General features: G+C 40.9%; 1 protein-coding gene across 2 annotated transcripts in view; it reads left to right on the top strand.

Annotated features, from left to right (window-relative positions):
- The window catches only part of alkbh8.S (alkB homolog 8, tRNA methyltransferase S homeolog), a 33,844-nt gene extending 17,213 nt beyond the window's left edge, over window positions 1-16,631 (top strand). For both annotated transcript variants that reach the window (XM_018250322.2, XM_018250321.2), the window contains exons 8-12: window positions 5,899-6,005; window positions 7,126-7,277; window positions 9,146-9,405; window positions 12,594-12,743; window positions 15,558-16,631. In XM_018250322.2, the coding sequence (XP_018105811.1) occupies window positions 5,899-6,005; window positions 7,126-7,277; window positions 9,146-9,405; window positions 12,594-12,743; window positions 15,558-16,001 (1,113 nt within the window). In that variant the 3' untranslated portion in view covers window positions 16,002-16,631. The remainder of the gene's footprint in view (window positions 1-5,898; window positions 6,006-7,125; window positions 7,278-9,145; window positions 9,406-12,593; window positions 12,744-15,557) is intronic.
- Window positions 16,632-23,504: the final 6,873 nt, after the last annotated feature.

Raw genomic sequence — 23,504 nt, 5'->3', positions numbered from 1 at the left:
GGGTCCAAATTACCCCAGCGACCATGCATTGATTTGAATAAGAGACTGGAATATGAGTAGGAGAGGGACTGAATAGAAAGAAGAGTAATACAAATGAGCAATAACCATAAATGTGTAACCTTACAGAGCATTTGATGATTTTAGATGGGGTCAGTGACCTCCATTTGAAAGCTGGAAAGAGTCAGAAGAAGATGGCGAATGATTAAAAAAATAAATAATGACATTTCTTACAATTGGCCATTCTATAATATATGAAAAGTTAACTTGAAGTTCAACCACCTCTTTAAGGGGTGCCCTAAACAAAGGTTGCACCTCCACATGGGGCTTGAACCAAAAAAGTCCACCAGGCACTAGATTAGGAAACATTACAGGGCCCATTCACTTAGCTTGAGTGAAGGAATAGAATAAAAAAACGTAGAATTTCGAATGTTTTTTTTTGGCTACTTCGACCATCGAATGGGCTACTTCGACTACGACTTCGAAATGAACGATTCAAAGTAAAAATTGTTTGACTATTCGACCATTCGATAGTTGAAGTACTGTCTCTTTAAAAAAAAACTTCGACCCCCTAGTTCGCCACCTAAAACGTACCGAAGTCAATGTTAGCCTAAAGCCCATAGGCTTTGCTATTTTTTTTTATTTTTGGTCGAAGAAAAATCGAACGAATTGCGGTAAATCCTTTGACTTTGATATTCAAAGTTGAAGGATTTAACTTCGACAGTCGAATATCGAGGGTTAATTAACCCTCGATATTCGACCATAAGTAAATTTGCCCCTATATGCACGCTACACACTAAAATGAACTGCAGTAAAGTCTTTGTAATTATCTTTACTGGGCCATAGTCTTGAGCTTTGAGTTGAGTTAAAATTGCTCACTTACATGGCCCATGTGGTTCCTTGATGTAAAATTCAGTGTTTCTATAAAAAGGAGCCGAACTGACAGCGTGTATAATTTTGTTCAGCGTCCCCGAGAGCTTTTCTTCTTCTCTGAATACTTGGCGTGAATGAATCCGTTATCAGGGGCTGCGTAAGGAAGCCTGTTTCTGAGGGAGCTCCGTTCCCTTTCGGTGGTGTGTGTCTTTGAATAGAATGCCCACGTTTGGGGCTTGTCAGAAAATCGCAAGGAGCCAAATTCGTTCTGAGGTGTTTGCCAGACTTCAGCAAGGAGAATTCAATCATAAAATCTCATTTCGGCTGAGCTTTGACGTCAACGTCTGCTGTTGTAAATGTGTTAGCTATGCAGCCATATGCTTCGGGGACCAGTAGAATACAAATAGTACCACGTCTCCAAGAAGAAATTCACAGTTTATTTTTATATATTTTTAATTTGACCCACAGGTGCTAGTTTCCCCCCACAACACAGATCTTGCTAATAAAAGCCGACTGCAAGATATATTTTTTAGCCAGCCTGACAATGTTTTGGCTTCTGTGATTTTTGATTTCTAATATGCAACTAACGACAAGACTTTGATAAAATTCGTCAGCGAAGGCTTCGCTCTCATCCCAACACTTCGCCAGGCGTAGATTTGCCAGGCCAACGCTAATTCACTAAAATCCGAGGTTGCGTCCAGGGCGCCGAACGCTGGCAAAGTTGCACTAGCAAGTGAAGCCAAGTGAAGCGAAGTTGCGCTAGCGTTGCCTAATTTGCATACGGCAGAAAGTTAAAGTTAAATGGACGTATATGTTGCAGCGAATACATTACACTACACAAGCCCAGGGAACCTTAATTAAATAAAATAGAGTTGTTAAAATGCCCTACACATTGATGCCAGGAACTTCACAACTTCACAGATCCCTTATTATAGCTTGGGCTGAGCAAAGGAATGAGTTATTCTTGTTGGTAGAAGGCTACTGCATTTCTACTTTCATCCCCTGACTCTGATCTTCTTTCTTCTTATAAACTGGGTGTTTTGATTGTATCTGCGATTCTGGGGTCAGACAGACGTACCTCTCAGTTACATGAGATCACATTGGAAGCAAGTAAGGGTGCTTAAAGGAGAAGGAAACCTAGTTGGCGCAAAAACCTTTCCCAACCTCCCGTGTGTTGCCAACCCTCCCTCCTGCCCCCTGGCCTACCCGTCCCGCTGGGCAAATGCCCCTAACTTGTTACTTACCCTTCTACGCAGGTCCAGTCTACGGAGTTCACCAACGCCATCTTCTTCTACGAGATCTTCTTCCTGCTTTGACCGGCACATGCGCAGTAGGAGCATTTCGCCGGTACGATCTACTGCGCATACGCCAAAAGTCACGAAGTGAAATCGGTAGATCCGTACCGGCGAAATGCTCCTACTGCGCATGCGCCAAAATGCCGGTCAAAGCAGGAAGACGATTGCGTGGAAGAAGATGGTGCCTGTGAACTCTGTGGACTGGACCTGCGCAGAAGGGTAAGTAACAAGTTAGGGGCATTTGCCCAGCGGGACGGGTAGGCCAGGGGGGAGGAGGGAGGGTGGGCAACACAAGGGAGGGGGGAGGGTTTTTGCGCCGACTGGGTTTCCTTCTCCTTTAAAGGAGAATTAAACCCCCCACGAAAGCCCCCCTAATCTTGCAGGCATTGACCCCCTTCCCCTCTCCCTTTCTGCGATGTGTATTAGTGTTAAAAAAAAAAAAACTGTTAAAAAATTCTGACCCTTAAATGCATTGGAGATCCCAGTCGCCATCTTCCGGATCTTCGCATATCTTCGCCCGTCGCATGTGCAGTTGTGCCAAATCAGGAATTGGCTTCAACTGCACATGCGCAAATCGGCGTTGAGACCTGAAGACTACACGAAGATCCGGAAGATGGCGACCGGGAGTTTCGCTGCACTTCTCTGTATTTAAGGGTCAGAATTTTTCAAAGATTTTTTTTTTTTAACACTAAAGCAATTTGCGGAAAGGGAGAGGAGATGGGGACAATGCCTGCAAGATTAGGGGGGGGGTCTTTTGCTAGGGGTGGGGATTAGTTCTCCTTTAAGAGTGACGTTCCTCACTTTCAGCTGCTTTAGGTGGCCAGAGTAATGGGTAACATCTTTCATCTATCTACAGTATCTATAATAAAATTGCTTATTTATAGAAATGTTACAAATCTCTTAACTGAGACGACTTTACATCCCCTTTAGTTCATTAGGTAACATTCATCTTTAGTTCTGTTCTAAAAGCCCATTGGTTTCCTGTTGTTGAGCCATTATCTACTGTATAAATATCTGCTCAATGGTCAGAATGAGCCACTCAGATAGAATACCTGAGCCAAGGGAAATCTTATAGCTGTTTCTACTCATATACAAAAATGGAAAGAAGTCATACTCACGCCATACACAAAGCTTCATTGCCTTCATTAATAACCAAGGGAATGGAGTAAAATCTAACTTCTGCTGACTAGTGTATTTTTCCCTTTAAATGGGATTCAGATTGACTGACGTTTGGAAGTGTTTATTCGCTGGAGAGCATATATAAATAGTCTGGATGCACTAGAGGCTGCTTGGATAAGCAATGAGTCTTTGTGTCAGTGTGACACTCTGCATGCCAATATGGCTATTAGACTAAGTCCATTATATGGAAATTTCCTGGACTCAGCAGGAGTGAATGCTCCGTGCATACAAAGTATTCTCACCATTGTACAGCACTATGCACAGTGTTTAGCACTTTAACATTTACCCAAATGCTCAGCTAAAATGGGTACACACACACTCACACTCTCTCTCTCTCTGTGTGGGAGGCACATAGGCGTCCCCCCTCCCGAACCCTACCCATCCTCTAACATGTTTATCATTCAGAATGCAGCACCAGCGGGTGCAGAGACAGGCTGCGGATTTTTAATCTGACTGAAGGGGCAGAGTGCTGCCAGATCCATGACAGAAGTGCTGTCAGCATGAGCACTAAACTGTGTATTTTGTACCCCTAAAGGCCATGGAAAGACTAAAGAAGTAAAAAAAACTAAAGCAGTAGCTAGAAATGTTGTACATTATGTTTTGTGCTTCTGTACCAGCCCAAGGCATCCACAGCCCTTTAGCAGTAAAGATCTGTGTCTCCAAAGATGCCCCAGTAGCTTCCCATCTTTTTTTCTGCTGATTCACTGCACATGCTCTGTGCTGCTGTCACTTACTGAGCTTAGGGACCCACTCACAATATACAGTACACATAGAATAGAAATGTCACAATATAAGGCTGATTAGTAATTAATACACATAATTACTACATGGCAGCACAGAAACCAGTGCAATTAGCATCAGAATTTAATAATCAGCCCTGTGGCATCAGCTTATATTACAGACCAACCTCATTTTCTGCTGGATAATTAGTGACGAGTCCTAAGCTTAGCTTCTCAACAGCTGCTCAGAGCCCACTGAGCATGTGAGTATCACAGACACTTTCCAAGATGGCGACCCCCTGTGACAAGTTTGAAGTCCTGGATCATTGCTGCTATTGACAAGCTGAAACTTTAGGCTGGTGCAATAAGTTCAGTATATAAATTGTGACAGTTTTAGCCATATTCATTTTTAGGTTTTAGTTCTCCTTTAACACTCACTTCTCACTAGGGTCTTCTTAAAGGAGAAGGAAAGCTACCGAAGCAGTATATTGCCAATAGATTAGCCACAACAGTGCAAGCTATAGCACCATATTTATTCTGCAGAATTCTTTACCATACCTAGGTTAAATGAGAATTAACAGTCCAAAATGTAAGGCACCCCCCAAATTTTAAAAAGCTTACCTGATACCCCAGGCTGGTACTCTTTTTCACTAAAAACGGCATCGGCATTGGGTATTGCTGCAGAAATCCAAGTTATAATCATTGGGGGTGCCTAACATTTGGCACCCCCCAGTAATTTTAAAGGGGGTTGTTCAACCTTCAAATTAACTTTATGAGACTTTTGAGTTATTTAGCTTTTTATTCAGCAGCTCTGCAGTTTGCCGTTTCAACAATCTGTTAACTGTCCAAATTACCCTAACAACCATGTATTGATTTGAATAAGAGACTGGAATATGAATAGGAGAGGGACTGAATAGAAAGATGAGTAAATAAAATTTACAATAACAACACATGAGGTTCCCTCATTGATTATTTTTATCCATTTATTTATGTTGTATTGATTCACTATTTTTAATTGTTTATTAATTAGTAGACTGGCCAGTCACTGATAATTGAAGCTATTTAATATATTGATAAATTGGTGTGATAAATTAAAGAATATACATTTTAATTCCACTATTTGTGCTTAATGTATTTCGATTCCGTTATTGGGATTTTGTTGGTTTGAGCCACTAACATGTGGAATTGAAACTTGGGGGCCCATTTACTTAGCTCGAGTGAAGGAATAGAAAAAAAAAAACGTTGAGTTTCGAATGATTTTTTTGGCTACTTCGACCATCGAATTGGCTACTTCGACCTTCGCCTACGACTTCGAATCGAACGATTCGAACTAAAAATCGTTCGAATATTCGACCATTCGATAATTGAAGTACTGTCTCTTTAAAAAAAACTTCGACCCCCTACTTCGCTGCCTAAAACCTACCGAGGTGCAATGTTAGCCTATGGGGAAGGTCCCCATAGGCTTCCTAGCAATTTTCTGATCGTAGAAAAAATTGTTCGATCGATGGATTAAAATCCTTCGAATCGTTCGATTCGAAGGATTTAATCGTTTGATCGAACGATTTTTCGTTCAATCAAACTAATTGCGGTAAATCTGGATTTATTTGGCAGATATGTCTTTCACTTGTTTGAAATAGAATAGATTTAAGGAAAACTTTGATCACATTTAACTGATTTTTATATTTTACTTAAACAGGGTGGTAAAGATATCATTTTTATCTTTAAAACTGCATGATGGAGGTCTACAAGCAATATCCTATCTGTATCCGTGTCATTTTCAGTGCGTGTTCTGTTCTGCCAGGAAAATCTCTTAAACAGATTTTCTTATACTTTAGATTGTGATGGATTTCAAACACCCCGACGGTTCTGTTGTGTCTGTGATGCTTCCCCGAAGGAGCCTTCTAATCATGAGTGGAGAATCTAGATATCTCTGGACACATGGGTAAGTATCATGGAGATGGTTTTACAGTAGGACAACTCATCATCAATTATTTATAGTGCCGACAAGGTAGGCAGTGCATATTGCATCCTCGCTTCCCTGTACATTTATATTTTACAGTAACCAAGGTAGAACAAGATATGGCATTCATAGGTCATTATTTTCTAGGCTGATCTTTTAAAGGAACAGTTCACCAAAAAATCAAAAAAAAAAAGGAATGAACAGTTCACCAATAAGTGTTTTAAATTAATGAAAATATAATGTACTGTTGTGCTGCACTGTGTATCCATGGGGGGCAGCCATTCAAGCACAGGATACCCAGTAGATAACAGATAAGTACTACTATAGATTATATAAACAAGCTGCTGTGTAGCCATGGGGGCAGTCATTCAAGCACAGGATACACAGTAGATAACAGATAAGTACTACTATAGTTTATATAAACAAGCTGCTGTGTAGCCATGGGGGCAGCCATTCAAGCACAGGATACCCAGTAGATAACAGATAAGTACTACTATAGTTTATATAAACAAGCTGCTGTGTAGCCATGGGGGCAGCCATTCAAGCACAGGATACACAGTAGATAACAGATAAGTACTACTATAGTTTATATAAACAAGCTGCTTTGTAGCCATGGGGGCAGCCATTCAAGCAAAGGATACCCAGTAGATAACAGATAAGTACTACTATAGTTTATATAAACAAGCTGCTGTGTAGCCATGGGGGCAGCCATTCAAGCATAGGATATACAGTAGATAACAGATAAGCTCTGTAGTATACAATGGAATTCTTCTTCAGAACTTATCTGTTAGCTACTGTGTATCCTGTGCCTTTTCTCCTTTTTCTGCTTTGAATGGCTGCCCCCATGGCTACACAACAGTTTGTTTATATAAACTGTAGTAGAGTTTCTGAAGCAAATACACCAGTTATACTAGTGCAGGGCAACAGTACATTATATTGTCACTTTATCTCCTTGCTTTTCAACAGCTGCATTATAACAACTAGGATTGGACTAAACACATTGCCATTTTATCCAGTGGATTATGCCTTTAAAACAAGAAATGAATTAGATACGCCAGTCTTCGGACCACGTGCTAAGCAATCAATTTCTTTTCATACTTAGGATCACACCAAGAAAGTTTGATGTTATTCAGGTATCAGAAAGGCAAACAGTCGGGACAGTTAGTGAAAATTCAGAGGCATTAACATTGAACAAGAGGAGTACAAGGACATCTTTCACTTTCAGGAAAATAAGGCACAGCCCCTGTGATTGCGGTAAGTGATGAACAATTCGTCGATTTCCAAAATAAATCGCTGTATACCTCAAAAAAGTTTGAGGGGGAAAAAAACAGAAAAGTAATATAGTGTAGTATTCTTAATTAATTTGCCACCAAACAAGTGTTTAGTTTTACTTAGATTAGTGCACTCCAGACATTGTCTTTTACTGTGGTAAGTAGTGAAAAAAAAACACATCAAAGTGTTGCTTATTTTTGGTGATGAGAGAGAATGGGGTATAGTTGATACCCACACACTAATTTGCGGTGGTCTCGGTGCTGTATTCTACTCATAGACAACAGATGGTTAAGAGCATGTATCAAATATGGGCATTCTGTCCCAAGTTCCAACACTCACTTCTACACTTTTTATTGCCCACGAAGGAGAAAGGGTTTACTATTTTTTAATGGATAAATAAAATTTGCAATCACAAGCGTATGGTATGAATCCACATTAAAATCAATAAGGGCAGCTTTGCAGCAGTTGTGTCTCTCTTGCGCCTCTCCAGCGTCCCTCAGAGTCCACTGGACATGTCTCTGCTTCCCAGTAACACAGCGGTGAAGGGGTAGTGCAGAAGAAATGGTAAAGAAATAGTTCAGTGTAAAAATAGAAATTAGGTAAATAGGCTGTGTAAAATAAAAAATGTTTCTGATATAGTTAGTTAGACAAAAATGTAATGTATAAAGGCTGGAGTGACTGGATGTCTAACATAATAGCCAGAGCACTACTTCCTGCTTTGCAGCTCTCTTTGTTTCCACTGATTGGTTACCAGGCAGTAACCAATCAGTGACTTGAGGGGGGCAACATGGGTTATCACTGTTGCTTTTGAATCTGAGCTGAATGCTGTGGATCAATTGCAAACTCATTGAACAGTTATGTCCCATAAGCCCCCATGTGCTCACTGACTAACTCAGAGTTACAGAGCAGAAAAGCAGGAAGTAGTGTTCCGGCTGTTATGTTACACATCCAGTCACTCCAGCCTTTATACGTTACATTTTTGGCTAACTAACTATATTAGAAACATTTTTTATTTTGCACAGCCTGTCTATTTACTCAGTTTTTATTTTAACACCAAACTGTTCTGTTAAAGCTATTGTGTACTATTACAGTAATAAATAACAAAGAGCATTAACTCAAGGGATGAAAACATAATTCTGCCTCTTTATAGGTCCCTGGTGAGGCCTCATCTGGAGTATGGGGGCAGTTTTGGACTCCAGTCCTTAAGAGGGATATAAATGAGCTGGAGAGAGTGCAGAGACTAAGTGCAACTAAACTGGTTAGAGGGAGGGAAGACTTAAATTATGAGGGGAGACTGTCAAGGTTGGGGTTGTTTTCTGTTGAAAAAAGACACTTGCGAGGGGACATGATTACACTTTACAAGTACATTAGAGGACATTATAGACAAATAGCAGGGGACCTTTTTACCCATAAAGTGGATCACCGTACCAGAGGCCTCCCCTTCAGACTAGAAGAAAAGAACTTTCATTTGAAGCAACGTAGGGGGGTTCTTCACAGTCAGGACAGTGAGGTTGTGGAATGCACTGCCGGGTGATGTTGTGATGCTGATTCAGTTAATGACTATAAGAGGGACTTGGATGATTTCTTGGACAGACATAATATCAAAGGCTATTGTGATACTAAGCTCTATAGTTAGTATAGGTATGGGTATATAGAATTTAATTAAAAGTAGGGAGGGGTGTGTGTATGGATGCTGGGTTTTCATTTGGAGGGGTTGAACTTGATGGACTTTGTCTTTTTTCAATCCAATTTAACTATGTAACTAACTATGTAACTAAATGATACATTAGTAAATGGTCATACTCAAATATGGCATAATATATAGCAAGTTTGTATTGCCTTCCCCTCAGCCTTCCCATTATTATGCGACAGCCGACAAACGCGGGAAGAAAAATCACCTCCTCAGGTTGGAGAGTTGGGAGCTTCAACCTTGGAGAGAGAATATGTACATAAGGTCTATGAAGATATAGCCGGCCATTTCAGCAGCACGAGGCATACCCCATGGCCCAGAATTTCAGAATTCCTCCAGAGTCTGCCCAAAGGTTCCCTCGTGGCAGATGTAGGCTGCGGCAATGGGAAGTATCTTGGTATAAACAAAGATCTGTGCATGGTAAGTTCTAATATAAAGGATTAGCTACAGTTAGGCCCATAAATCTTTGGGCAGAGACAACTTTTTTTCTAATTTTGGTTCTGTACATTACCACAATGAATTTTAAATGAAACAACTCAGATGCAGTTGAACTGCAGACTTTCAGCTTTAATTCAGCGGGTTGAACAAAAAGATTGCATAAAAATGTGAGGAACTAAAGCCTTTTTTTTACACAATCACTTCATTTCAGGGGCTCAAAAGGAATTGGACAAGTTTAAAAGCTAAAAATAAAATGTTCATTTCTAATACTTGTTTGAAGACCCTTTGCTGGCAATGACAGCCTGAAGTCTTGAATTCATGGACATCACCAGATTCTTTTTAATGCTCTGCCAGGCCATTACTGCAGCGACTTTCAGTTGTTGTTTGTTTGTGGGTCTTTCTGTCACTTAGTCAAGTGAAATGCTGCTCAATTAGGTTCAGATCAGGTGACTGACTTGGTCATTCAAGAATATTCCTCTTCTTTGCTTTAATAAACTCCTGGGTTGCTTTGGCTGTAAGTTTTGGCTCATTATGAAACTGCCTGGAGAGTGTTGTTCACTTGTTTGTTGTGAAGGGGTTTCTCTTCATCATGGAAATGATTCTGCGATCATCCACCACTGTTGTCTTCTGTGGACGTCCAGGTCTTTTTGCGTTGCTGAGTTCACCAGTGATTTCTTTCTTCCTTTCTCAGGATGTACCAAACTGTCGATTTTGCCACTCCTAATATTGTAGCAATTTCTCGGATCAGTTTCTTTCTGTTTTTGCAGCTTAAGGATGGCTTGTTTCACCTGCATGGAGAGCTCCTTTGACCAAATGTCTGTTCACAGCAAAATCTTCCACATACAAGGCAATTCCAGGGCTTTTATCTGCTTCATTGATAATGACATACCAAAGGAATTGCCCACACCTGCCCATGAAATAGCCTTTGTCAATGGTCCAATTACTTTTGAGCCCCTGAAATGAAGTGATTGTGTTAAAAAAAGCCTTTAGTTCCTCACATTTTTATACAATCTTTTTGTTCAACCCACTGAATTAAAGCTGAAAGTCTGCAGTTCAACTGCATCTGAGTTGTTTCATTTAAAATTCACTGTGGTAATGTACAGAACCAAAATTAGAAAAAAGTTGTCTGTCCAAAGATTTATGGGCCTAGCTGTATTTTGCTAATCTAGTAGCGCTAGAAACACTGACAACTTTTAAGTGCCATTTTCCCCATGTGCTTTTTTTCCCACCACCATTTCAGAATAATTTTAAATGGAATTTTAGAATAAAGAAGGACGAGGGCCATGTTTTTTTGTGAGCGGCAGAGAAATGGCCGCCACTAACCTGTAATTAACAGCTCCGGTGAACTCTAACCAAGGCGCATAAATCACCCCCTCCTGCTCTATCATTATCTTTATATTTTTTTGCCTCTATCTAAATAAAAAAATAAGAAACAGAAATATTGCCTGGCCTGAATTTTTATTCCATGCAATTTAGATGCAAATTAAAGCTAATGCGCTTTGTACCTTTCAATTAGTTTACAATCCATTAACATTTCTCAGCGTGTTAAGATCAGCCTCAAGGTCATTCCTCTATTCGGCTCACATAATAGGAACATTTTCTGCACGAGTCTCAAGCAAATGCTGTACAATGTCTCCATTTACTTACCCACTCCCTCTTGTGAATAGAATTTGAATTATTGCTGTGCCGACAGGCGCGTCGCTGTGTTTGGTGGTCAGCTACAGGCGTTTCATTTTCTAAAGTAATATAAATAAATAAATACAGGTATAGGATCCGTTATCTGGAAATCTGTTCTAGAGAAAGCTCAGAATTAAGGAATGGCCGTCTCCAATAAACTCCATTATAATTACATAATTAAAATTTTTAAAAATGATTTTCTCTGTAGTAATGAGACCGTACCTGGTACTTGATCCCAACTAAGATATAATTAATGCGTATCGGAAGCAAAACAATCCAATTTATTTAATTTAATGTTAACATTTTTTTTTAGTAGACTTAAAGAAGGAGGAAAGGCTAAAATTAAGTAAGCTTTATCAGAAGGGTCTATATAAATACACCAGTAATCCCTCAATGTAATGCTTCTCGGAGTCCTCTGTCAAAAGCAACATCACATTTCTTTCCTTTTATTGCGTACACATGGACTTCTGTATCAGACTTCCTACTTAAACCTCGAGGGCTAGGGCTTGAGCATGCTCCGTTTGCTCTTCTTTCCCCTTCTTTTTTCCCTCCTCCCCTCCCTGCTGTAATCTGAGCCCAGAACTATGAGTGAGCAGGGAGAGACTCCTGCAGTAAGTGATGTCACACCAAGCTAATACTGCAGCTGCTATCCTAAACAAACAGAGAGAGCTTCTAGAGCTGTTTACTTGGGTATAGTGAAGAATTCTGCAGAATAAATATAGTCTTATAACTTGCACTATTGTGGCTAATCTACTGGCAATAAACTGCTTCAGTAGCTTTCCTTCTCCTTAAGGGCTCTTACACACGGACGTTTTTGCGCAGGAGGGAGCGCAGGAGTAGACGCAGTCAATTATTTTGAAGGGGGCTGTACTCACACAGACGCATGTAAGCGGCAAACGCAGGTACAGCCCCCTTCAAAATAATTGACTGCATCTAATCCTGCGCTCCCCTGTGGGTGAACCAAAGAAAGCGCAACGCAGGGGAGCGCAGGCAAAAAAAAGCCCGTGTGTAAGAGCCCTTAAGGCATGGAAATCCAAATTATGGAAATACCCCTTATCCGGAAAACCCCAGGTCACAAGCATTTTGGCTAAGAGCTCCCATACCTGTATAATAGTCTGCATTGTGCCTAGTGCCCAGTCTAACGGCATTGGGTTACACGGGTTAGGGCCCAACTGCATTCCTGGACCCATTAGTGGGGCCCAGTGGTGTTGAACAGAGTTGAGCTAGCGTAGGATAGGATATTAAACAAGAGCAGGTTGACTGTTAAAGGGATACTGTTGTGGTTGCAAGGAAAGGCCCTAATTAATGAGCAATTCAATATAACTTGGTAGAATAGGTCAATTTACCAATATTTTGGGGCCCTAAATAGATTACAATAGATAGAAAAGTAAAAAGCCTTTCCTTCTCCTTTAAGGTAAGCGATTATATACACTTTGACCCTTCGCTCAGTACAACTGCGCATATCTGCCTGACTTTCTTTGCACATTTGACAGATTGGCTGTGATCGCAGCAACAACCTGGTGGACATTTGTAGAGAGAGACAATTTGAGGCCTTTGTTTGTGACGCTCTATCTGTCCCTTTCCGGGACGGCTCGTTCGACGCCTGTATCTCCATAGCTGTGATCCACCATTTTGCCACAGAAGTAAGTTCATTCCTCTTGTATTGGGGGGCTTCGTAGGAGACCCATTCTTATTTCACATGGGACTTCTCTAGAAGCGGTGAGTCTGAAGCAACTGGACTTGAAAATGTTTCTTCTCTCGGATGAGTGGTGTTGTGTGTTTAAGGTGAACAAAGTTTTTATTAATTTGGATCAAGATATTCAGTAAGTAGTAGTTATTATACACTTATCACACGTGTATATCATTTATGAATGGAAACCTTCATGTTCAAGGCTGTTGCTCTGTGGCTCTATATATTTGAGTCGTCTTAAATGTTTCACCACTCAGATGAGTCAGATGAGATTGCCCAGCAGGTGACACCATAGTTTCAATGTCATTATATTAGCAGTGTAAAAAAATGCGCTTATCTTGAAATCTAGGGAGAAAAAAAATGCTCTGACCAATTCTATATTAAAGGGACACACATCAGTTAATAGTGCTGCTCCAGCAGAATTCTGCACTGCAATCCATTTTTCAAAAGTGAACTGATGTCATTTTTAAATCTGACATATTGTCAGTTTCCCAGGTGTCCTCAGTCATGTGACTTGTGTTCTGATAAACGTCAGTCTTTCTTTACTGCTGTACTGCAAGTTGGAGTGATATCACCCCCTCCCCCCCCAGCAGCCTAACAGAACAATGGGGATGTAACCAGATAGCAGTTCCCTGACACAAGATAACAGCTTCCTGGTAGATCTAAGAACAGCACTCAATAGTAAAATCCCACTGGGACACATTTAGTTACATTGAGTAGGAGAAACAACAGCCTGCCAGAAAGCAGTTCCATAGTGCAGCACTGGCTCTTTCTGAAAGCACATGACCTGGCAAAATGAGCTGAGATGGCGCCTACACACCAATATTACAACTTTAAAAAATATACTTGTCGGGTTAGGAATGAAACTTTACAGGATAGAGTGAATTATTTGCAGTGTAAACAGTGTAATTTAGAAATAAAAACTACACCAGAAAAATCATGACAGAATCCCTTTAGTTTGAGGGTTTACATTTCCTTTAAGAAATACCTGTTATCCTATCTCAAAGCCTGGCAAAGGCTGCAGCAAAAGGCTACTGCAGAGAGTTTGCTTATACACAGTTTATTATGTCTTAATGAGCCTATTTACAGGGGAGAGGGGAGTGTAGAATGCATTTCTCAGTTCTTGTTAATTGTGCTGATGTTTAGCAGAGGTGTATGTAGTCACATGCTCATTCTTGTCTTGCCCGTTCTTCAGTAGAAAAAATATTTAGAAAATAAAATGATATGGTATAGACACACTAGTTAGTATGTTTTAGCCCCATGTGTTGGAATGCTACATCAGAAAGGCCTTTGCTGGGAATGCACCAGAATTGAATCAGACATTAATTTTTTGCACAATATGTTTTGCATGAAGATGTGTTGTGCCAGGTTAAATGACCTATAATTGTTCTGTGTGATGAAGGCCATGAAAAAAATCCTTCTGCCCCATTGGTTCTGAAAATGATCACATAGTAATTTCAGATGGAAGTAAAATGCGAGAGCCATAGGAATGTGCAGTTATTCAGAACATGTTCTCCTTTAGATTGAAATATGCCGGTCAATAGTATTTAGAGGACAAATAAAGGTAAAGTAACTGAAGGAACAAATTTGTTTTGTAATTATTAACCCTATACCCCGGGCTGGCACACAATTCCTTAAAAGTCGCCCAGGGCCTGGGCATTTAATGGCAGGACAGGAGCAGATATCTTTCTCATTGTTTCCTGTGATCACCTGCTACAGGTCTGGCTTAGCACAAACAAACTTTTTGTATGGTATAGATGATGATGATGGTATAGATGATGATGATGGTATAGAAGATGATGATGGTATAGATGATGATGGTATAGAAGATGATGATGATGGTATAGATGATGATGATGGTATAGATGATGGTATAGATGATGGTGATGGTATAGATGATGATGGCATAGATCAGTGATCCCCAACCAATAGCTTATGAGTAACATGTTGTTTTCCAACCACTTAGATGTTGCTCCCAGTGTCCTCAAAGCAGGTGCTTATTTTTGAATTCCTGGCTTTGAAGCAAGTTTAACTACATAAAAACTAAGTATAGTGCAAGTTAGAGCCTCCTGTAGGCTGCCAGTCCACGTAGGGGGCTACCAAATTGCCAATCCCAGCCCTTATTTAGCACCCCAGGAACTTTTTTCATGCTTGTGTTGCTCCGCAACTCTTTTTACATTTGAATGTGGCTCATGGGTAAAAAAAGGTTGGGGATCCCTGGTATAGATGATGATGGTATAGATGATGACGCTATAGATGATGACGCTATAGATGATGACGCTATAGATGATGACGCTATAGATGATGATGCTATAGATGATGATGCTATAGATGATGATGCTATAGATGATGATGCTATAGATGATGATGCTATAGATGATGATGCTATAGATGATGATGCTATAGATGATGATGCTATAGATGATGATGCTATAGATGATGATGCTATAGATGATGATGCTATAGATGATGATGCTATAGATGATGATGCTATAGATGATGATGCTATAGATGATGATGCTATAGATGATGATGCTATAGATGATGATGCTATAGATGATGATGCTATAGATGATGATGCTATAGATGATGATGCTATAGATGATGATGCTATAGATGATGATGCTATAGATGATGATGCTATAGATGATGATGCTATAGATGATGATGCTATAGATGATGATGCTATAGATGATAATGCTATAGGTGATGGTATAGACGGAGACACATTGGTATAATTGTCCCCTTAAACTTTATCTTTGCAAAGGAGAGAAGAATTGCTGCCCTGCAGGAACTGATCCGGCTACTCAGGGACGGAGGCAAAGCACTCATTTATGTTTGGGCCCTGGAGCAGGAGTACAAGAAAAACAAATCGAAGTACCTAAAGGAAAGCAAAATCAGCCAAGCGGCAAGCTCAGATGCAGCGGCTGCAAATCCTGAAGCAAAGGAGTCTTTACCCATTCACACTAACAGGACGTCCTTTCATTCCCAAGATCTCTTGGTTCCCTGGCACCTGAAACAGACCAATAAGAATAAAGTCACTGGGACACATGAAAATAAGGAACATGACCCTAGTTCTGTCTACCATCGCTTTTACCATGTGTTCTGTGAAGGGGAGCTGGAAGCTATGTGCAACCGACTGAGCAACGTTGTGATCCGACACAGTTACTACGATCAGGGAAATTGGTGCGTCGTCCTGGAGAAGCAATGAAATGGCATTGTGGGACAGTTTTCCTTTGGCAGAGGCAATATATACATATTTTTATCTGTACACCGCCTGTTTTAATGATCGCGTATCTATGGCTATTTATTTGAACTTGGCTTATGGGGCTTGAACTCTTTTATTTCTTATTCCCTACTGAATATAGGAAGGCACTGGTGAGAGCTTTCTTATTTACTGTCAGTACAGGGTGATGAGCATCTTCCAGTTCCCTGTGCTGCCTGTATTCTAAGGCCAATGAAATAAGAATTTGTTGGTTATACCGATAGGAAAGAACAGGGGTGGAGTGTCATTATCAGTCATTCTATATGAGCTTTATTTTGAGAGTTTTATCTGAGCACTGAGCTGGTGGAGCAGATATATGTATCCCAATATACCAAGCTCACTGTTGTGGTATCTAATGATGATGCTTGTATCATGGTACAGCAGCTCTTTCACAGACGATTTTATCTTGTCATTGTTAGGGATGAGCGAATTTTTTGTCTCGTTTCGCCAAAAAGACACCCATAGACTTATATGGCAGTGTGCGTAAAAAAAAAGGACGCGCGTCAAAACAATTTCGCCGTACGACAATATTTTTGTGGATGTAACTTTTTTTTAACAAATAAAAATGAAAAACAATTGCAATTTGTCTCAGAATATCTCTCTACGTCATATTAAAAGCTTAACTCAAAGGTGAACAACCCCTTTCAGTATAGATATACAGAGTGATCCCTTTGAACTCTTCGTAGTAGTTGTGTTGCTCTTGTCAATCAGGGTGCGGTACTAGTCTGTACTGCCTCATTGGCTTTCATTTGACTGCAGAAACTTGGAATTTTGTGTAGAACTGAAAAAAGAAAAAGCACAAAACAGAGAACTGTTTCATTTTCCTACAAAGACGGGTATTTATTTGCTCTGTTCCAGGCCCTGCTGTTGTCACTTGAGAACAACACGACGGTGTAATGGCTTTCACTACAAATATCTCAGAGGTGAGACAGTATGACACTTGGGCTCCTGTCATGGAAACCAAAGACACCTGTGTTTGTGGATTTGTGAGTAAACCCATTGCCAAGTTCACCATACAGAGATGTTCTTAATATTAAAGGCAGTGCTGTCCAACTTCTGTGGTACCGAAGGACGGAAATTTTCTGGCCTACAGGGTGGAGGCCGATAATGGAAGCCAGTGTTAACCACTTCCTGTTTTTTAAACCACACCTACTTTAAACCACACCCATGTTACCACAAGACCATGTCAATTTTAATTGTGGTAGCACACCAAAAAACCAAATAGTTGGTGCTCACTGCAGGGATATCACTCATATGTGAAAAAAGTTGTCATGTTAAGACATATCCTTAAATCCATATGCCGCATCCTCATGCCCCTCCTCCCCTGTGGATAACACAGCACCCCCAGCACTTGATCAAACACCTTAGGGGTCCCTAACAAGAATTTTCAAATGCTAACAAACCCCCAGAACAAATACCATGCTTATGTTCCACAGGCAGAGCAGGACACCCACAGGCAGAGTATGGCACACACAGGGAGCATAGGACAGGCAGAGTATGGCACAGACAGGGAGCATAGGGAAAAGAGAGTATGGCACACACAAGGAACATAGGACATAAAGGTTCACGAGAAGAGGTGCTTAAGGGGTGATGTGATAAATATGTATAAAAATATAAGGGGATCATATAATAATCTCTTAATCAGTGGCAGATTTGCAAAGAAGGTACGATACGCACCACCAATGCACATGTGTGTGCCTCCTACCCTCAGCTCACAATGAAAACTAACAGCTCTGTCCTCTGCTCTGCTCCGGGTGTCCTTTTGGAACCCGGCAATATAGATGCAGCTGGGCGGCATGGCGCCCCTACAAATGTTCCGCCCTAGGTCCGGGCCTTTGTGGCATTGCCACAAATCCGGCCTGTCTCTAATGCTTTATTTACCAGTAGGTCTTTCCAGCTGACATGAGGTCACCCATTCCGATTAGAAGAAAAGAGGCTCCGCCTAAATATTCAGAAGGGGTTTGTTACAGTGAGAGCTGTGAAGATGTGGAATTGTCTCCCTGAATCAGTGGTACAGGCTGATACATCAGATAGCTTTAAAGGAGAAGGAAACCCCCAGGGCGCTAAACCCCTCCCCCCCTCCCCTGTGCTGCCCCCCTCCCTCCTCCCCCCTGGCCTACCTGTCCCCCTGGGCAAATGCCCCTAACTTTTTACTCACCCCTCTGCGCAGGTCCTGTCCACGGAGTACGCAGTCGCCATCTTCTCCCACGCGCGTCTTCTTCCTGCTCTGATCGGCGTTTTCTGGCGCATGCGCAGTAGGAACAGGTACCGGTACGGCTCTACTGCGCATGCGCCGAATGTCACGAAGTTTCCGATTTCACTTCGTGACATTCGGCGCATGCGCAGTAGAGCCGTACCGGTACCTGTTCCTACTGCGCATGCGCCAGAAAACGCCGATCAGAGCAGGAAGAAGACGCGCGTGGGAGAAGATGGCGACTGCGTACTCCGTGGACAGGACCTGCGCAGAGGGGTGAGTAAAAAGTTAGGGGCATTTGCCCAGGGGGACTGTAGGCCAGGGGGGAGGAGGGAGGGGGGGCAGCACAGGGGAGGGGGGGAGGGGTTTAGCGCCCTGGGGGTTTCCTTCTCCTTTAAGAAGGGGTTGGATGGTGTTTAGCAAGTGAAGGAATACAGGGTTATGGGAGATAGCTCATAGTACAAGTTGATCCAGGGATTGGTCCCATTGCCATTTTTGGAGTCAGGAAGGAATTTTTTTTCCCCCTCTGAGGCAAATTGGAGAGGCTTCAGATGGGTTTTTTGCCTTTCTCTGGATCAACTGGCAGTTAGGCAGGTTAAAAGGTTGAACTTGATGGACATGTGACTTTTATCAACCTAACTTACTATGTATTCTCCCCTCCCTCCTGTCACCGTCCCCTCCTTTGGTCACACCTCCCAGTTTTCCAGTTAGCAACTTTTATTACATTCCCCTATAAGAATTAAAGACTGATTGCAGGAGAGAGGTGAGAGATTACTTAATAGGAGGTTGCAATAGTCTGGGTGGGATAAGATAACAGCAGGGAATAGTGATTACTTGTTAAAGTAAGGTTATAACCTCTTAATGGTTGCCCACTGGGATCAGCTGTTTTGGGAACTAAAACAAGAAGTTTGGGCTGAATTCCAAACTGAAACAGCTTCCAATTAATTAATCATAACTTGATCGCATACAATTCATGAATGTAAAGTGGCATGTGCTTTTTAAATCGCTGCAGTGATTCAATTCATAGTGTATTTTAAAACCAACAATTATTTCAATATTTACTATGTGTTTTTCACTGTCTAACCCACATCAACCACAATTCATTAAATAAATACTTAATTGAAAAGTGACCAGTGCTTCAAGCGATTATTTCCAAATTACTCGTGAGTTCTCTTGACCCAGACACCGCTATTAACTCCTTGAATTAATTTAGATTAGAAAATGGAAATAAAATAGATGGTGGAGCTGTTCCCGAATTAATTTCCTGTCTGATTATTTGCTGGCTAATCCCTGGGAACACCACGCAGAGGGAGAAGGCAGAGACTGAGGTCTCGGATTTTAACTTCCCTAATCTTATGTTGGAGAGGCTGATAATAACCTAGGAAACCCTTCAGTTCTTGGAAAGAAAATAGAATAGGTAAAAGAGCCAAGGAATCATACACATCAATAATGTTTAAAATATACCCGCAGTGCGCCTTAAAAATTGGGCGCCAAAGAATTATAAAAGAATTGGAAGTAAGCTGATTTGTTTGACCTGACGCATTTCGCCAGTAGCTTTCTCAAAATGCTTTTTCTTTCTTTTTCTAAATTAATGAATACTAATCCCCTGAGTGGTTGAAATGTTCAAGGATCCCTTTTGTTTAGAAAGAGTTTTTCCTCTTTCCCTTTGAACTATAAAATCCATGGCATAAACTATCACAAGGGGTTTTATACTCAATTGTAAAATATATAGAGAATCAAGTAGCCCCTATTGTAAAATATAAGGATATTATAAGTCACTGAGGAGTTCAATGACCATATAAAAGCATGAGGCCGAAGGTCAAGGAACTCCCAAGGTTACTTCTAATATCCTCATATTTTCCAACAAGGGGTACTTTATTATAATACACACGTTTAAGTGAGTCATGGGACAAAAATGACATCACTACTCACCGTTTATTACTGATGACATCACTGTTTATAAGGATATAATTTACGAGATATTCATGGCTTTTGTGTATTTCAAGGATATATCCCCAAGAGTGATGTGTGGGTCGCAGGAATGGACTGGGAGTCAAAATATGCCCTGCCATTCCAAGTCCACAGAGGCCCAAACTGCCCCCTTCCAGCCCACTATATGGTAACTTTCTATGGAACCATACAGCAGCCCCTCTGGCATTTGCCAGAACCCACAGATTGCCAGTCCGGGCCTGGCGGGTCGAGAAAAAGTGGTGCAACCCTCCTGCCCCAACTTGTGCCCCCCTTGCCTCAGGTAAGAGAGTGACTGGGGATGAGGGGGTTTTCTATTAGCTATAGAGGAAGCAGACCCCACAGTCCAGGCCCCCTGTTTCCCCCAGTGACGGGCATGGTCTGCTTCCTCTATAGTTACACCACTGATCGTAAGTCTTCCTGACATTGTAATCTGTAACTTGGCAGCAGCATGAAATCTCCTGTAAGTCACTTGGCACATGCATGACAATCTGTTTAGCACACTGGGTCTGACAGCCATGCGGAAATCCCGTTTGACATATGCTGGAAAAGGAGGTTAAAGGCACTTGGTTCTCTTTGGGGTGGGGAGAATCAGAATAGATACTACTTTATATATACTGAACGTATCCGGAAAGCTCCGAATTAAGAAAAGGCTATCTCCTCTACATTCCATTGTATTCCATTAATAAAATTAAAATTAGCGATGCACCAAATACAGGAATCAGTTCGGGATTCGGCCTTTTTCAGCAGAATTCGGATTCGGGCGAATCCTTCTGCCTGGCCGAACCGAATATGAATTCTAATTTGCATAAGCAAATTAGGGACGGGGAGGGGAATCACGTGACTTTTTGTCACAAAACAAGAAAGTACATTTTTTTCCCCCTTCCCACCCTAATTTGCATATGCAAATTAGGATTCGGTTCAAGATTCGGCCGAATCTTTCCCAAAGGATTGGGGGGTTCAGATAAATCCAAAATAGTGGATTCGGTGATTCCCTTTTTCTCTGTAGCTTGTACTTGATCCCAACTACAATGTAATTAATCCTTATTGGAAGCAAGACAATTCTAATGAGATTAATTAATGGCTAAATTATTTTTTTTAATAGATTTAAAGGAGAACTAGCGATTAAAGGGATTCTGTCATGATTTTTATGGTGTCGTTTTTATTTCTAAGTGACACTGTTTACGCTGCAAATAATTCACTGTACAATATAAAATTTCTTTCCTGAACCAGCAAGTGTATTATGTGCAAATTGTAGTTAAGAGGAAGAAATGAGAAGTTTCCTTTGGGTGATCTGCCGAAGTGTAATGTAATTTGCAGTCACATGGCATGTGCCTAGTTAGATGCTTTTTTGATATGGATAGCCTGGCTAAGATGCTGAAGAGGAGGTCACCGGTTGGGACTCCCAACAACATGGGAGAAGATCTGCAGAAGACCTGCTCAGGATTCTACATTATTGAAACATATTTAGGGAGTCCAAGCAAGTGATCCTTGCCTGGTACAAGAGACTACTAGAGGTAGTGGGGACACAAGCTCTCCTTTTTCACTTTCACATTTAATGGTCAAAAGTAAGAATCTACTACGTAGGAGATTGAGTATATTTTGGAATGTAATATGCTTTGAGGAATACATGACACGTCACATCGGGTTTAGGGGTACAACTCTTCCCCTCTTTTGAAGATACACCTCAAGAATTCAAATCACAGTGGGAACAAGCATTACATTGATGTTCTCTCAAACTTATGTCTTCTAAAACAACATAACATGGAGGAATTGGAGTTCATTAAGGGACAACAAAAACAGCGATGAGAACAATTGAGGGTGCATGAACATAATGAAGAATTCAAAAAATTAGATAATGATTTAAAAATGTTCATGGAAAACCTCAACACTGAAATCATACAGACAAAAAAAATGGAAATTTGAGAGGGACATCTCTGATTATGAAAATACACGTATTTATTTATGGAACAAGAAAAAATATAATTTCAATAACACTCATGATAAAGGTGCGTGTACAAGAAAATTTCAAGGTGGGGACTCCAGGAGAGGATCCACTCGGAAAGTGATACGAGTGGCTCTGACACATCTTTTGGCACGGAAGCACATGGATCGAAAAAAGTGAAAATTCCCAACAGTATTTCACTTCTACTACTTCAGTTGGTAGAAGAGAGGAGCCACAGAGCTCCCTCTCTCTTTAATTTTATCCAGGGACACAGCCCCTACAGGGGGGGTTGAGTTTTTCAGTCACTGAATCTTTAACACATATTGACAATTCCATTTCACGTGCACATTCACACGATGATGATTTACAAATCATCAATTTATCTGACTTACAGCTTTCTCCTACTCTCACCAATGTACTTAAAAAGGACCTTTCTTTTGTGTCCTCTAAACCTATTGATCATTTTTCTATGATCAAAGATGTCCCATCTATTTGCTCGCCAATTGCTCCTCCAACTTCAGTGGATGAAAAATAATCCGAGGGATAGTTTGGATTTCAGCCATTTTGATAAAAATGGTTTCAAAACTCTGAAAATTTTACTGGATTTGTGGGATGACCCCAGAATCAAGAAAGACCAGGCTGACAGACGTTCTGTGGTTAGAGAATTTGGGAAATCACACCAAATTACCTTCCTGCAGAAATAAATCTTGCCGTTATCCCAATATTACTGAAAACGGAGCCATTGAAATTTTTGTCCGCACAGTGACAGAAGATATTCTTAAGATCACAATAAAATTCAAATTTCCCAGTCTCACTAGAAATGAAATTTCAGATATCAAACAATTGAAGGATAACCCGAACATTTTTGTGAAACCCTCGGACAAAGGCTCCAATATTGAATTCTTCCAAGTATGTCAGCATGTGTAAGTATTTTTGGATAATAAACAGTGGTACCAACCTATTCCGTTGCCCCAGGTACAGAACTACAGGGATAAATTATTCACTTTGGAGGACCAAGCGCATTCAAACGGTGTTATTGATCAGAATACATGTGACTTTTTAAAAGTTAAATATCCAAGAATTCCAACCTTTTATGCTCCACAAATCCATCAGGGACCCACTGGGGAGACCTATTGTCTCCGACTATGGCTCACTTACTGAACCAATCAGCAAATTCATAGATCTAGTACTACAACCACTATCGACACAACTAGACTCCTTTGTACTAGACTCATCCCATTTATTGAAAGAAATGGATGGATTAACCCTGGATTCAGACTGTATACTAGTAGGACTAGATGTGGAGGCCCTTTTTATGAGTATACCACATTCGTTAGGATAA

Source organism: Xenopus laevis, chromosome 2S (genome assembly GCF_017654675.1).
Source record: "Xenopus laevis strain J_2021 chromosome 2S, Xenopus_laevis_v10.1, whole genome shotgun sequence".
NCBI lineage: Eukaryota > Metazoa > Chordata > Amphibia > Anura > Pipidae > Xenopus > Xenopus laevis.
The sequence above is the reverse complement of the archived record's forward strand: the minus strand, read 5'-3'. Positions and strand labels throughout refer to the sequence as shown.